Source organism: Austrofundulus limnaeus, unplaced genomic scaffold (assembly GCF_001266775.1).
Source record: "Austrofundulus limnaeus strain Quisiro unplaced genomic scaffold, Austrofundulus_limnaeus-1.0 Scaffold284, whole genome shotgun sequence".
Lineage (NCBI taxonomy): Eukaryota > Metazoa > Chordata > Actinopteri > Cyprinodontiformes > Rivulidae > Austrofundulus > Austrofundulus limnaeus.
The window spans coordinates 329,934-345,045 of NW_013952686.1; the positions used below are offsets into that span (position 1 = coordinate 329,934).

General features: G+C 38.5%; 1 protein-coding gene across 1 annotated transcript in view; it reads left to right on the forward strand.

Moving 5' to 3' along the window:
- Window positions 1-237: 237 nt before the first annotated feature.
- Window positions 238-15,112, forward strand: part of LOC106526623 (glutamate receptor ionotropic, kainate 3) — a gene marked incomplete at its 3' end in the record, with an annotated part of 68,010 nt that continues 53,135 nt past the window's right edge. Inside the window, 1 exon segment of the mRNA XM_014021262.1 lies at window positions 238-1,732. Coding sequence (XP_013876716.1) covers window positions 1,618-1,732 — 115 coding nt within the window.

Sequence of the window (15,112 nt, forward strand, 5' to 3'; positions counted from 1 at the left end):
CACACACAAAATGTAGCTATGCATTTTTCAACATATTTCTAACAAATGTGAATTTAATGTGGAAACATAGCAATTTGGGGAATGCATCAAGTTATGCATTTTTGTTACTTTTTTTTTCAAATAAATGCTGCTGCATGAGTCTACCCACCTATCTATAACAGTTTACAAAGTGTGCTTTTGTTGAGCTAAAATTTGATAGTGGCTCATCTTTTTATTCCAAGCTTACTTTCATTTTTTTTCTTTTTTTAATGCTGGAAGGTTCAGATCTGTGTTTTAGGTGAAATGCACTCATGTAACTGACATTTTCTTTTGCCTCAATCCACCTCTGCTGCAGTGGTGAGCATCCCTTCTATTCGAGCTGCAGCTTGCTTTTTTTTTATTTTTAATGGTTCTTTGTAGAAGAATGAAAAATGAAGAGCTGAATATGCACTAAGCAATCAGTGATTAATGCTTTCATTGACACAGACAGAATGTTTCAAATAACCACAAGCGTGTCTTTTCTTAGTGGCCTCACCTTCTGACACTTGCTATTTTTTTTTTTATCTCAGATCTGTGGAACACTTTGGGGCTTTTCTCTTTTTATTTATTCATTTGCTTGAGGCAGTGAAAGATGGAACTTGTACCTCGATTCAAAAAAAGTAAAAAGAAAAGAAAAAGGAAAGTGAGAAACAAAAAGAAATGTGTGTATTATTTAAAATAATCTTGTGAAATCCTAGAACAAGTATATTTAATATGCTGCACATTTTAGCACAGCAAATGATCTGGATCCCTCTCACCTCCACGGCACACTTGGACAGAGTTGACAGCTATGCGTAACGACGCGTGCCTCTAGTGGCACCGTGGAAGGAGGGTCGTCATACGCACAGCTTTCTGCACTACCTTCCCATCCAGTACAAACTAAAAGATTTGTAAAATGAAAACTGGGTAACGAGGATCCTTAAAAAAAAAGGAAGAAAAAAAACAACAACAACAGAGGGACGTTCATCAGTGACCATCCTCCTGCAATAACGGTGCGCTACTGGAGCGGAGCGGCTTTCCTCCACTGCGTTTGGAGCCGTTATCAGAAGTGGAACGAAGGACTGGAGTGATTAAACTGCAAGAAGCATTTCTGAGCCACCGAAGTCTGTTGAAATTCCTCAACATTTCTCTCTCTTTTTTCCCCCTCTTCTTTCTTTCGGAGGACAGAATCAGTCGAGGAGAACTAAACTTCCGCAGGCGCAGTTCTCCTCTTCCACAGCGGTGCAGGAGTTCGGCTCGGCTGCTGCTGCCGTGCCATAGTTGCCTTACTTCCCTGTAAGTCAGAAAGCTTCGTCTGTGAGAGGGTATAGGGTGGGGGGAGAAAAAGACTCCTGCAGGGCAATTACAGTCGCAGGTTTTCGCTGATCCTCCTGTGAGGGACCAGGAGAGGGGTTATCCTCATCGTTCAAAGACTGAGAGGCAGGTGGGGGRAAAAAAAAGAAACCCAAGGAGAATGTTGCACCAAGAACAATRAGTGCAGAGTTGTCGCATGTACCCATTTCCACATATGTTCCGTAGAATTCAGTTTTGATGAGCGATTCTGACTCGTCTTTGGAATTTTAAAAGAAAAGAAAAAGTGGATCCCGCGACTTTGCAACCATGCGAAATACTTGGCTGTCTCCCCGGAGTGCGATTTGGGAATATTGGACATCGCTGATTGCTTGTCTCTTTTGGATTCAACACTCTTGCGGGATGCCTCATGTTATACGGATAGGTAAGTCCACATTTAGGTCATTTTTTTACTCATTCACAGTGTTTAGAATTGTAACCTTGAAAGTTGCTCCGCGCTCAGCGCATCTCTGCTTTTTCTCTCTCCACCGCGGCTGCATAGTTCCTTTTTAATTTATTGTATTTTATTATTATTATTATTATTTAGTAAAAGAAGCAGTGTCTTACCGCGCGCCTCGGTTCGCTTGTGAATTTTCCTCTCACTTGAACGAGACGCAGCCTTTAAGCAACAGCACAAAAGTGCATTATAGGTCCATGATTGTTCGGAAAAATCGTCACTGCCTTTTGCACTCAGGTATACGGTGCGTGGAAACATTGTGGGTTAGTGTGACCTCTATGCACTCTGCCTTGTGTGTTCCATTTTCTGCGGCCAGAGTGTTGAGTCACCTGCTATATTCAGCAACCCATTGCCTTCTGTTTTAGAGGACGATCACAGAGTTACAGCTGCACAGCTTAAAATGTGAAAGTTTTTCAATTTATTTAAAGCTCTAATGTCAGAATACACAACAAACGCAACAGCATGACAAAAAAATAATAATAATAACTTGTTCCTTTGCAGCCAAACCTTGGTCCCATTTACATTTTGCAGAGACAAAAAAAAAAAAGGAGAGTCAAGTTTTGTGCTGCATGGCTTTTGTCTAGTTTTCTAATCACTCACTGAGGGACAATGTGAGAATTGCCTTTCACAGACTGGCCATGTGATGAAACATCCTGCACAGCGAAGAGACATGAACAGAATGGAGATCAATACGTGTTTTTTTTTTTTTTTTTTTTTTTTTTTGTTACAAGGCAAATAGTTTTTGACATTTGGCGAACTGCCATTAAGGGCAATTACTCAAAATGGCATCGGCCCATATTAAAATACCACCACTACAACAGCCAGAGTGCAGGCATAGAGTGGAGGCATGCTTAATGGCACTGGGGCTTTTTGTCTTCCAAATGGCTGAAAGTGGATGAACAGTTCAAAATTGCATATTCTATATCATGTATTGTAAGAGCTGTAAATTGCCCTTTTAAAGCAGTCATCTCTTCGCGTGGCACATCCGATTAACACTCCTGACAAACCCTTTGGGTGGCAAATAAAATGTGTTAATATTAATTCTATTGGATTCTAGAGTTTCTAATATACATTTTACTAGACAAAAAAAATGGAAGAATACTGTTAAAGTTCTGTGTTATAAATATAGAATTTATGCTTAACATATCAAAGTAAAAGTGTAAAGTGTTTGTAATAACGTTTAGGCTTCACATGAAGTCACCAGAGAGGCCCTAAGAATGTCAGCTGCCTCATTAAAGTTGATTTAATATGTTTTTGTTTATGAAATTTGGTGATGTTTTTTGGGGGGAAAAAAGCTTTCTGATTACTGATGTGCAGTAAAAGTTACTTGGTCAAAGGGTCAGTATTTCTTCTTCTGTCTTTTTCATGTGGCAGCTGTTCAAATGAAGACCTGAAATAGATTTGACAGGCTTTGTTTTTTTTTTAAGTCAAAGTGGAGACAAACTTGCCCTGAAACGTGCTACTGTCACACAGCTGCTTTTTATAGAATCTATCATTGCTTGTGTTGCGGGAGCAGTTTTTTGTATGTGTGTGTATGTGTGTGAGGGGGGTGCTCTACTTTGACTATATTTTGACAAGCTGAGAGGTGAAACATGCAAGAAGAGGTTGTTGGATTCACCTTAACAACAAAAGAAAAGAAAAAAAAAATCAAAAACGCATGCATTCACTGCTTGCRTGCAATGACTGTGCCTATTACTAAAGTGGTAATATTTGAGGAAAAAAATACCTTTTATATAATTTAATTTTATCCAGCTTCAGCGTGTGTAAAATATGAAAATATCATTACAATAGTGTTAGCATTTTCTATTAATCTACTGATTCAGACCATTAAATACACTTTTAGTTTGAGAGCTTCTTGAAATCAGTGTGTAGCCACTTTATGTGGAAATCTGTGCAGGTGCACATTATCGCAACGGCCTTGCTAAAAAGCCAACAGTGGGGTCTTTTATAGTCAGCTCAAGGTGGCTAATGTCGCTCCCCCCAGCCCTGGTTACCAACCAAAGTGAAGCAGTGAATTTCGTCGAGGTGGGCGGTGGTATTTGAGCGTGGTGCTCCATGTCTGTGCTGTCTGCTCTCGGTTAGGTGGCCTGCAGTTCTCCAAGTACACCATCTGGGTAATGGTGGGTATCCAAGGTAGAGTTGTTGCCATTGATTTTAGTGCTTTTCCAGTGCATTGCTCTAAGTTGAGGACAGATGGTGGCTCCGTCTCATTCAGCAGCTTCTATCTGTTGGAGGGAATAAAAGACCAGTTCCACTGGATTCGTCCTCTGGCGTGCTGTGTTTCTCTTTAGTCCTCCTCAGCTTGCYTTTTGTATTTTCCCCGCTTTTTGACAAGCTTTGCAACCTCTCGTTTTATTTATTTCAATCTAACGTGCAGAGTTTTCTGCAACAAAGGCAAAAATCAAGAAGGCGGGTGAGAGTTTTTTTTTTCTCTTCAAAGATAAAATTATTTGTACTTYCACCAAAATGAAAGACTAAWATAGTACACTGATTTATTTGGAATTTAACCTTATTTTGAATGAATAATTTAGTGAATTCAATCTGTAACTCAACTGAGTCACGTTGTATTTATTTGAGTGATGCTGCTTTTCTTTTGCTCTCCAGACAGGGATTACCTAATCTAGATATGTGTTCATATRAAAATGTATTCATAACCTGCTTAAATAAAAACATAATAATCTGAGCAGTATGTGCTGTATCACCTCTGTGCATTGATTAAAGTAATTTATCATTTGTTGTCTCYTTTCTCTCCATGAGGTTAGTCACTCCCTGACAGGGTTTCATYGAATAATCAATTACTTTATCTATCTTATACTTAAAGGACTTAATCAGTGTCATTTAATCAATCTCCCCCATGATTTTATGTTGATTTTATTTCCTCAGCTGCTCACTTTGCCTCAGCAACACCTGGCCACATGCATTTTTCATTTAGCTTTTCCTGAAAATGCAGGGGGAAAGCAAGATTCCGGCTTTCAATATTGTCTGCGAAACAGCCTCAAAGTTTCAATGTGAGCTGAAAAATGTGCAGTACTTGAAGCTGTGTGCAGCATGACCGCTCATAAGCTTCAGCAGGATAAATCGGGTTTGTGGTCTCCACTTTTAGTTGGAGTCTTCAAACACAGAGCCACTTCAGTGGCTCGTTGTTATCCCTGCACAAGCAGCCGAGAGAGAAACTGAGACGCTTTTGTGTGATTCTTTTTTTTTTAAGCATGAAACTGCAAGGAGTGTACCCTCAACTTGCAAACTATCAAGGATTACCCAAAGGAGGGAGGTGCAGTTGGGTCAGAAGAGTGGGGTAAAGAGGTATTTGGTGATGAAAAAGAACAATGAAGATGCTGAATCAAAAGTTGTATCAAATTAAGATGGCCATCAGTTGCTGAGTGGAAATGAATATTTCATTTTCATCAAAATTTAATCTCTCCCTTGACAGAGATATAGAGGGAGGAAGAAGAAGCCTGCTGGCGGAGGCTCGGGGCCGGGGAGTTGTTGTGGTGAATATGAACAAAGGCTGGTAGAGGTCACAGAAGAATTGGATCCAGGGAGAAGCTTCTTTGATGTGTAATTCCATTATCTGTTAGTGAAAGCAGAGATTGAAAAGGGAGGAATACAACAGTTGTTTTACCTGCTCTAATACACTCCCCCGTCATCCGCATGTATAAACAGTAGGATAAACGAACTGCACAGGAAATAGCTTAGGCCCATTTTCTGCCTCTTCCACTATTGGCATCTGTGTTTCAGCTCACACACACACACACACACACACACACGCACGCACGCACGCACGCACGCACGCACGCACGCACGCACACAATGTATATAAACCCATACTCCATCCACAACATTTTCTAAAACATATGTCTGGTCTCCCTGGACCCCTTGTACACAATCCAATTTCTTTCTCTTTGTCAGCATACTCGTGGCTCATCATTAGCTTCAGTCTTGCTGATGAGAAACGGCAGATGTTCATTCTGTTGAGTGGAGAACTCATCTCTGAATGTGCCGTCTTCTCTACTCATCCGTGATTTTGTTAAGACACGCGAGAAGAAAATGTTCAGCTTTGGAAGACAAAAAAGTGCCTCTGGCCTATCATAATCAACTTTTTTTTTTATGCCAAGTCAGTAAAAACACTCAACACGTAACAAACAGACAAGAGTTCATTCAAGTCAGAGTGAATAAAACGAGCTGTGTTCTTGTACAAAATGATGAGAGATAATGCAGGAACGTTCGTGCAGTGTGGGTTGTCAATAAGACTGAACGGCAAGGAGCAAGTGGAAGTGCCTTCCTCTGAAATCAGTCACACGTAGTAATGTTCATCCAATAATTCAAGCCACTGGGGGCTAATAAAGTGGATCTACCAACCAGTATGATAATCCTGGGACATAGCAGGTCCCTATCTACCCCCAGCTAGCTTAGCTGATGCTCACACACCAGATGGTGTTTTCATATTGTACAACAGAGTGGGAGATCCACAGTGCAAGGTCCTCGGCAAGCATATGTTTGTACCCATTGAAAAAAAAAATACTGGTATGGCTGTGTTCTTCATTCAAAGGCAAGGCAGACACTTTGTTGTTCATGTTCTATTCTTAAATTTCTTTTGAGAGGCTTGTTTTGGGGGGTGGGGTTATCATTTGCTATCTTTAAGGATTTCAAAGAAATTTCAAATACACCAAGAATGTATTTTTACAATGTTATTTATTTTCTAATACCTTAAAAACAGATTTTTCTTACGTTTTCATATCATAGTTTTAAATTTTTGATTTTACTTCCGGCCTTTCTTTTGAGGATGCAGTGGTTCAGTGATCACTGCTGCARTCTTGGTATCAGGTTGTGTCAGGAAGGGCATCAGGCATAAAGCAGTCGCCAAATCCCTCATGGGAGTTTGTTTGCTGTGGCAACCCCTGCATAGGAGARCAGTCGTAAGAAAAGCAACAACTTTTGGCTTTTTTAAAATTTATTTATGTTTATTTTTATTTTTACAAATTTAATTTTTTTTCATTGAGGTACCTTAATTATAAGCTCCTCAGTTTTTACACTTCAACTGCATATGTATAAAACTAAAACTGGAAAAAATGAATTAAACAGTAATTACATCTGTTTAAAAAAGCTGTGTTTTAGTACATTTTAGGATTGACTGGGAGGGATTTCCACAATTTGAGGCATTAGCAACTAAAAAGCTGACCGACTGTTCTTAAAGTGAGTCGGCGAGATACCCTGTAACCAATCATGCTGCAATCTCACTGAGCTGATTTTAGCCACAAGGCCACTGATACGTTTAAAAACTAACAATCTTGGAGACACAGGTGTCCAAATCTGACTAATATAACAGATTCATTGATAATAAAAAAAAATACTTTTTTGAGTAAAACAGGCTTGCAATCTCTTTAAGACTGTCATTAMCACTTTGGTTAATATGATCAACAAATTTCTTGAAACCCTCTATGTGTCCATCGAGGACTAAAAATCAGTCTAACACGTGTTTTTTAAACAGACAGTTTTTTAAATTCATGACTTGTCAATGTCAGCTATTTCCTTCTGAATGTTACTGTAGTAYGGCAATAAATCAAATGTCATGCTCTAGCCATTTGTCTTTATTATGTGCCCTTGTCCTTTTCATTTGWCTTGCCCATTGCAGTCGTCCTCAGGGCAATGTTGGAAAAGTTGAATATTTGAAAACAGCTTGTGAAGAAACAGCTTGATCAAAGGGCATTTTGCTCAAAGGGTCATGCCTGCAGAATAACATAGTTAATTAGATGGATCTTGATGGAGGTAATTTGGCRTTTATTTCTTACATTTCAGCACAGGAAGGATTTTGTCTTTTTTCAAATATGCTGTGTATGTTGGCAAACTGCGTACACACCATATGTACTCAAAGTACAGCAACACATCAGACAGAGGGAGGGAGAAGGAAAACAACAGCAGTTACATGGATGGCGCTAGGGGRCTCTCATTTGGTTAATTAGCTTGAACCTTTTGATCCCAATTTTAAAACTCACCATGTTGCATAGCTGGCTACTTTTATACCAGATAAAACTCAGCTTTATTCTTCTGCCTTTCAAACGCYGCAGCATTTCCTTGAGCCCGTGCGAGCTTTGCTTTGCCTCTTCGCTTAAGCGACCGGCTTATCTCATCCCAGACGCTGTGTAAACTTGGTCACCTCTGACACCTTCGGTWACATGCAGTTTAAACACCCGCATTGCAACAGCAAAGCCCTTTCTTTGTACCGCTTTAAAGCAATCAAAATTTGACAGGGGAGGTATCAGTCGTAAGGCACAGGTTTAAATCCTATTTAACTTGGGCTAAGGACAATGAGTGGAGGSTGACACCATTTCATTCTGCCCTTTTAATCAAGCTCTCATTGTTATAGGTGCACCGCAAATGTCAGGTCTTGGTTGTGTGATTCCCTCAAATTGCTGTTCCATGACTGTAGCGAGATTTGTGTGCACGAGAGTGTGTTAAGGAGGAAAGGGAGGGAAAGAGAAGAAGTGTGTGCATGACAAGGGGATGTATAAGGAGAGCTGGCGTAGAATCCCTGGAGCGTATGGGTAGAGCAGGAGTTACTAATCAACTGTGAGAGAGTCGGCTAGAGAAGACTCACCCTCTATTTCCCCTCTGAGAGAAAGACAATGAACAGATAAGACAAACCTCCTCAGGCCAAAAACACTACAAATGAATGGCTATCACCAAAAATATCAAGAGGATGTGGARAAGGTAGATTCTTTATTCCACGTTCTTTTTTACACGTCTTTTTTTCTCCTTCCTTTTCATGCTGGCAGTAAAAAATGAGGACTACCGAGGGAAGTGCATTAGACCTGGGGGTTACCTCTCTAGGCCTTGTGCTTGCCCCTCCACTGATGGATAGCCAGGAGGTTGGAAGCCAATGTCAATTTAGTTAGCACAGCCAATACTCAGAAGATTCCACTCAGCGCCCACGCTGTGTGCAGGGAAGACAATCTGCGATGGTTCTTCCTTCGTCTCAGAGAGTGTTTTTTTCTCCGGCTGGCAATTCTCCGTCCAGGTTGCCTCTGGAGAGCAGTGTGGTTAACCGCAAAATGTTCCCAAGTGACTCATGCGAAGACAGCTTGTCTGCGTGTGACCACCTTCAGACATATAGAACAAACCAAGAGATTATTGTTGACAGGAAAGGGAAGGGACAGAGAGACTGGAGGCGGTTAGAGGTTGGCGCTACAATTTGGTTAAGCTATTAGTAAAGCTTGTATAAATTATGGTCTTTAATGTAAGGCCAGAGCTGTCTCGCAGGTTTATTACTSTTGGAGATTTGCTCTTCTTCAAGTACAGATGGCTGTCATAGAAACAGCTTAGTGGCAAACTAGATTGATTAGGGGAGATTGTAACTCATAATTAAGCAGCAGGCAATTTTTTTTCTCTTTTTTTTTGTCAAATCAATTTTCTATCACAGAGAGTTAATGAAGAGTTAGGCTTCTGATTGTTCCTAAATTATGCCTTTCAGTTTCAAGTGCATCTGTGTGAAACCTCAAGCATTTTTTTTTACCTAACATTATTCTTCAGAATATAGCAATGTTTCTTGTTATTATTTTAAATATAGCTTCTGCCATTAAGGACAAATGTTAAAAAAAAATCACTGCTTTCTTAATGTTTAATTATCTTCTGCACAGAAAGGCAAAAGCAGGTGAAAATATTTGTCTCTGTGTGTGTGTCTGTTTGTGTTTGTCTGTGTGTAAGTGTTTTTTTATTAGTGTGTGGACATATTTTAACAATATTCTATGCTTATGAGGGCATTTTGTCATTGTGTTTTTGTCCACACAATGGGAAAAAAACATTTGTGGGTCAGGAGTTAATTTTAGAAGTAAGGTATGAATTCAGTTTAGATTAGGGTTAGACTCAGGTGTGTAGCTGTGAGGGTTTAGGGTAAGAGGTCAGGGTTAGGCTGTAGACATTAATGGGAGTCAAAGCAAAAGCCATGTTTATTGAGACAAGTGTATGTGTATTTGATAACAATATATCTCATGAACCACTGGATGGATTTCAATGAAACTTTCAGATACTCATCTTTGGATGAACATCTATACCTGATTAACTTTTGGAGTAACCCCATTTCAAGACTGCTGTCAAAGCTAATTATACAAACACAAAAATGACTATATCCAAGCTAAAACTTGGTGTGGCCATAGCTGAGACAGATACATTGTGTGATATTTCACATATTGTTTTYTAAAGTCTGATTAAATCAAATATGACTTCTTCTTTTCTTAGTATTAAATGATTTTAGTGTATAACTTTGGCATGAGAGGTGGGGCGAAGGGGTGAAATGGGATCCCTTCAATAAATGCTAAATGCCAGTGCTTTCATTATTAGATGTTTTGTATAAAAACGTTTAAAAACAAGATTTATATTCAGAAAGGTCAGTCTGTGCTCAGCTACATCACACCCACTGTTACAGAGCGTGAGTGTAGGGGTCAATTTTGGAAAAAACAAGACCAAGTTAAAGAAAATAGTCATTAAAACAACACATATCTTGCCTGTGTGTAAAAGCAGTGAACATTTGTTGGGGAATTKGGGAATTTTGATAATGATGTTTGGTCATTTGCCATACTTTATGAGTGTCTTTGTGAGAAAAGTAACTTCCATTCAGTGCTTTACTTCCAGGCTGAAAAGCAGAAAAAAATGTCTCCCATCATTTGATATAATATTCAGATAATGGCACATAAAGTTCCCTATTTTCTTGCTAAACTGAAGCTACAATATGAACACCAAAGTGACATTTAACTCAACACTGTTTTTTTTTCAAATGTGTAAATCCTTCAGCACTATGTGCTTTTGCATTGTTGTCACATTTCTGAGCTCAACTTCATGTATCATTTTGAAAAGCTAACACCTATTTGTGACCTTTTTTTTCATCTCCTCATTGTTCACTTCAAAAACAAAGTATGCTGCTTCTTTTTTAACTGTGAACTCAGMATTGTGTTTTCACTCACCCAGCGTAATAAAAAGAGAATTAATTTACTGAATAGTGGCCAATTTCTTAGCAAACCAGAAAAACAGTATGAGCTATCTTCATAATTGTTCTATTACCAAGACTGAACAATATATTATGAAATCTATTTGCACCAAAATCATCTGCAATCAGCAAGTATTATCTGTTTGATGAAAAGGATCAATTGAAATAATGTTGCAATAATCATATGCAAATTTAATGACTCATTTGCAGCATAAGACTGATTATTTTCCGTTCTTAATCAAACAATGAAAGGTCTTCCTGCGTGCTGKTTTAGTCAGAAATGCCAGAAAATAAGAGCATCCGATATCCCCAGAGGTCTTTGAGACACATTTACACTTTCTGTATGCAGTGTTTGTGACATTTATGAGTGGARTGTGCGAGTTGTGCTTGTGTGTGTATTTGCAAACCACAGCCTCATTCATATAATAAATGCTGAATGCAATTGRTGTACCAAAAAGAAAAGCAGTCTTATTTGATTTGAAGAAAGAGCTGTAACAAAACTACATCTGCAACATTTCTAAAATAAAAAAAGCAAATGAAGCTTTCAAAATGTCAATATGTTTAACGTTGTAAAGGGAAGCTTAGAAATGTCACATATTGTAAGAATATGGGCATCATAAAAAAAAACAAACATAAAAACACTATTACCTGTTCATTTATGTCTAACATTCAAATATAAGAGTTTAAAAGGAACCAAAATCTTGTTTCAGATATTTTGAGCCCATTTTCTCTATAAACCTTTTCTTTTACATTTACAGCCCCTTGCATAAAAATTACAACTTCCAGTACACTGACCACATTACAAATAATGACCATCTTGCAAGCACGAGGGAACCTATATTCATGTAATTTCTCATTGAACTCCCCTCTGCTTTGTTCACAGAAGGACCACCTGAACGTCAGAGTGATAATAGCTTCAAATGTCATTATGACTTTTTCTTTTGTATCCAGAACACAACTGACAGTACAGAATATGTAATAAAAGTCTATGAATCAAGCAACTGATTTTTTTCCGTTGTTTGTTTCACTCTATTCACACATGACGGTGACCTTGAAACTATTCATATTGTTTCCTGTAATTATTTCATACAAGGAAAAACTGCTTTTGACTGATTTGGCTTCTAAAACACATTACTGTATTATAGCACAGAGTCTTCATAAACAATYTTAGTAGAAGGTACACACAAATAAGTAAATTTGTTTTTTTGAGATTTCCAAATGTTCTTTATTCAGGGGTCTAAATTAAAATAAGAGATGTAAGAAAAATAAGAATGTACTGACAACCATCATTTTGTTCTTTTCTTTGCTTWAGGAAGCTGTAAAACTACTTGCAGGTTCTTGTAGATTTGAAATCTATCAAGCAAAAAGGTCTGAGGTTTTGCAYTTTTTATCAATAWTGTAGTAATACTGGAAGATAAAAAAACAATTTGAATGTAGACACGTGATTTTTTTTAGGAAGAGCCTAGGGATGGGTGATRTGGACTAAAATATTTATCACAATAATTTCTAGGTTTTATCATGATAACGATAAGTGACAATATATATATACATATATACTGTATATACATATTTATCAACCTATGAGCCTTATCTTTTGCATTATAAATCTATCATTTTGTCTTGAGAGCTCTAAAATACAGTACTAGAAGCCACTAAACTACATTAAGTTCAAGTAGTACACATGTGTTGTAATACTGACACCCATCAAAACAAGAATGTGTGATATACATTATGAGAACAAATTTGACATTAATTTAAATGGTGTGAACAGAAAAATTTATCAATAATAATGAACTAAGGTTTATATGATAAATCTTCAAATCACATCCTCTTTGTACTAATCATCTTTGTAAAACCTCTGAATAAATCCAACCCTTGTAAAATGTCAGTAATGTAATAAAAAAATAAAACCATGATAAAAGACTTTTTACTAATCACTGAAAATGATTTTTGCTGCTCTGGGAAGTATAATATCTGTTCCCTAAAGGGTTAATGTTCAGGAGAGGGAGGGGCTAGTTCTGTGAGTGGAGAGGACTGCGCTGGTGGTGCAGCTTCTGATAGACAGGACACGGATGAGCTGTGTTTTTTTTTTTTTTTTTTTGTGGGTCTAGCAAGTTAAAGCTGGCCATCCTGTTTCCTTTTCTAACATATTGTTGAACTCTAAAGAGTTTTTAAATGACTATGACTGCCTTTTTGCACGCTGAGAGTCATTACGATAGCRTTTTAGCTTTACTARTTTAGYACATGCTCTGCGCGTCGACATCAGCTCTGAGTAAACAAACGAAGCTTAACCTGGCGGGGAGGCATGTAAAGCCTGGCAGCACGCGGTGGGATTTTATAGTTTTTATCAYGAGATGACAAATAATTACCATGGTGAATGTCTAAGATGGTATATTGCACACGATAGCATATCGCCCAGAGGAACCTGTTACTAGGAATCCTCAGCCACTGTCAAATTTAAAACAGAGGGCAGGGGAAGATATTACCTCCAATTATGTGCTTTGGTGCTTTGGAGAGGTTTGAGCACTATCCAGCWGCTGGCCTGTCAGTCCAATCCATTTTTGTTTCACTTTTGAAAAGGAGCTCCCCCTCCTCCTTTTCTTATCTCCTTTCTCTATTCCCAATCTGTCCGTAAGAATGAAAAAAGAAAGAGAAACTACTCCGGTCTTGTTCTTTTAAGAGGGTAAAAGAGAAGCTTTTGTTTCTGTCCTTTTTCGCTGCTCTCTCTCTTCTTATGCCAGACAGAAAATGTGACCCACCCCCCTCCATCTAACATATGCTCATTGTGTTAATCCCTTGCCAGAATAAAATGAGAACTTCCCTCTTTCACCTGTCCTGACCCATCCGCCTTCTATCTCCTCGACGCACTTTATTACAACACGTGCATTTCAATTTGCGAGCCCAATCACCTGGATCTCACGAGCTGCTGGTTGAAAAGCAGCCGAGCCTCATTCAATCTGTTCCCCTTATATTCCCAATAGATTTATGATTATTTAAAGAAATAGCCTACATTTACAGAACCAACATTTTTCCTCTCATCCTTTTCTTTCAGTTTTTTTAAGCACTTCATTTGATTGCACCCACCAGCCAACTTTGCTTCCATTCGTTGCTTTCCTGGTCGTCTGTAGACCTTGATTTAAAAGTCGAAGGTTGGGGGTGGAGACGGGAATAATGGCACATGGAAATGGTTTGGTGATTGCCTTCCTCCTGGCGTAGTGATGGAGGGTTTGAGCAATCGCGCCCCTCCAGACCCTCCCTCCTTGGTGGCTGATTAGCTGCGGAGCCCTGGAGCTCCTGAGTGACACAGAGGCTCATCAGACTCCGCTCAGCCTGTCAGAGACCCACTTGATTGCGCAATGTTCATAATTGTTCCCCATTCTGTCTTGGTGTACAATGTCTATTGGCATCTCATTTTCATTCCACAGACTAAGCTCAACTTTTCTTTTCTCGCTTTGCACATACTTCAAATGTTCTCACATTAAAGACGCGTCATRAAAAATTCCTCTATCCTGGAGCCTTGAGTTACCGCCATGTGACAACAATGGTGCTGCTCTCAGAAACATTCAGGACACATAAATGAGGCMTGATCTCTCGATCAAAATGGTGAAATAATTAAAAATGAATAGTTCCATCATATATGCTGTTTTATAAATATTCAAATTGACTTTTTAATTACTGTAGGGCTGAAAGGAACTGGCAGTTGCAGAAAAACAGGGCACCATGTTTGACAAGGAGATTTTATTTATTTTTTGTTAAATCCATGCGTATGCTAGCATCATCGGCTCAAAATGTGCCTGGTAAAATTTAGGAAGACAATAGAAAAGTAATTGCCATTCTGGCCTTTATAATTATTGAGCTGATGGACAGATGGAAAGTTAAAAGGAGAACATGAACGGCTTTGGCCTCTGGTATTGATTCATGTAGCTCATGAACTGCCTGAGCCGTGGAACTCATCATGGACTACATTCATTATTTTTATGTCCTAGCATTAGCCTCGGGTGACTCTTGAGTTTCTTAAACTCAAGACTAAACTCACAGTGATCACACTATAATTTATTGTCTCCTCTAGAAGTTGTTAGTCTCTATGGCACTAAACTAGACTGTCAAATGAGGTTCTGTGAGATTTAAAAACTATAATTATTATCCCATATAAATACATGCCTTTCACTAACTTAAAAAGTTGTATGAATTCTGTCTATTTCAAGAATTATTCATTTTAAATGTACAGCCAATAATAAAATTTACATAGGGATTAATACTGATGGGAACTTGAAGCAGGGCAACTTAGGACATCAGGAACTTATAAATATAAAAACATGACATGGTAGTTC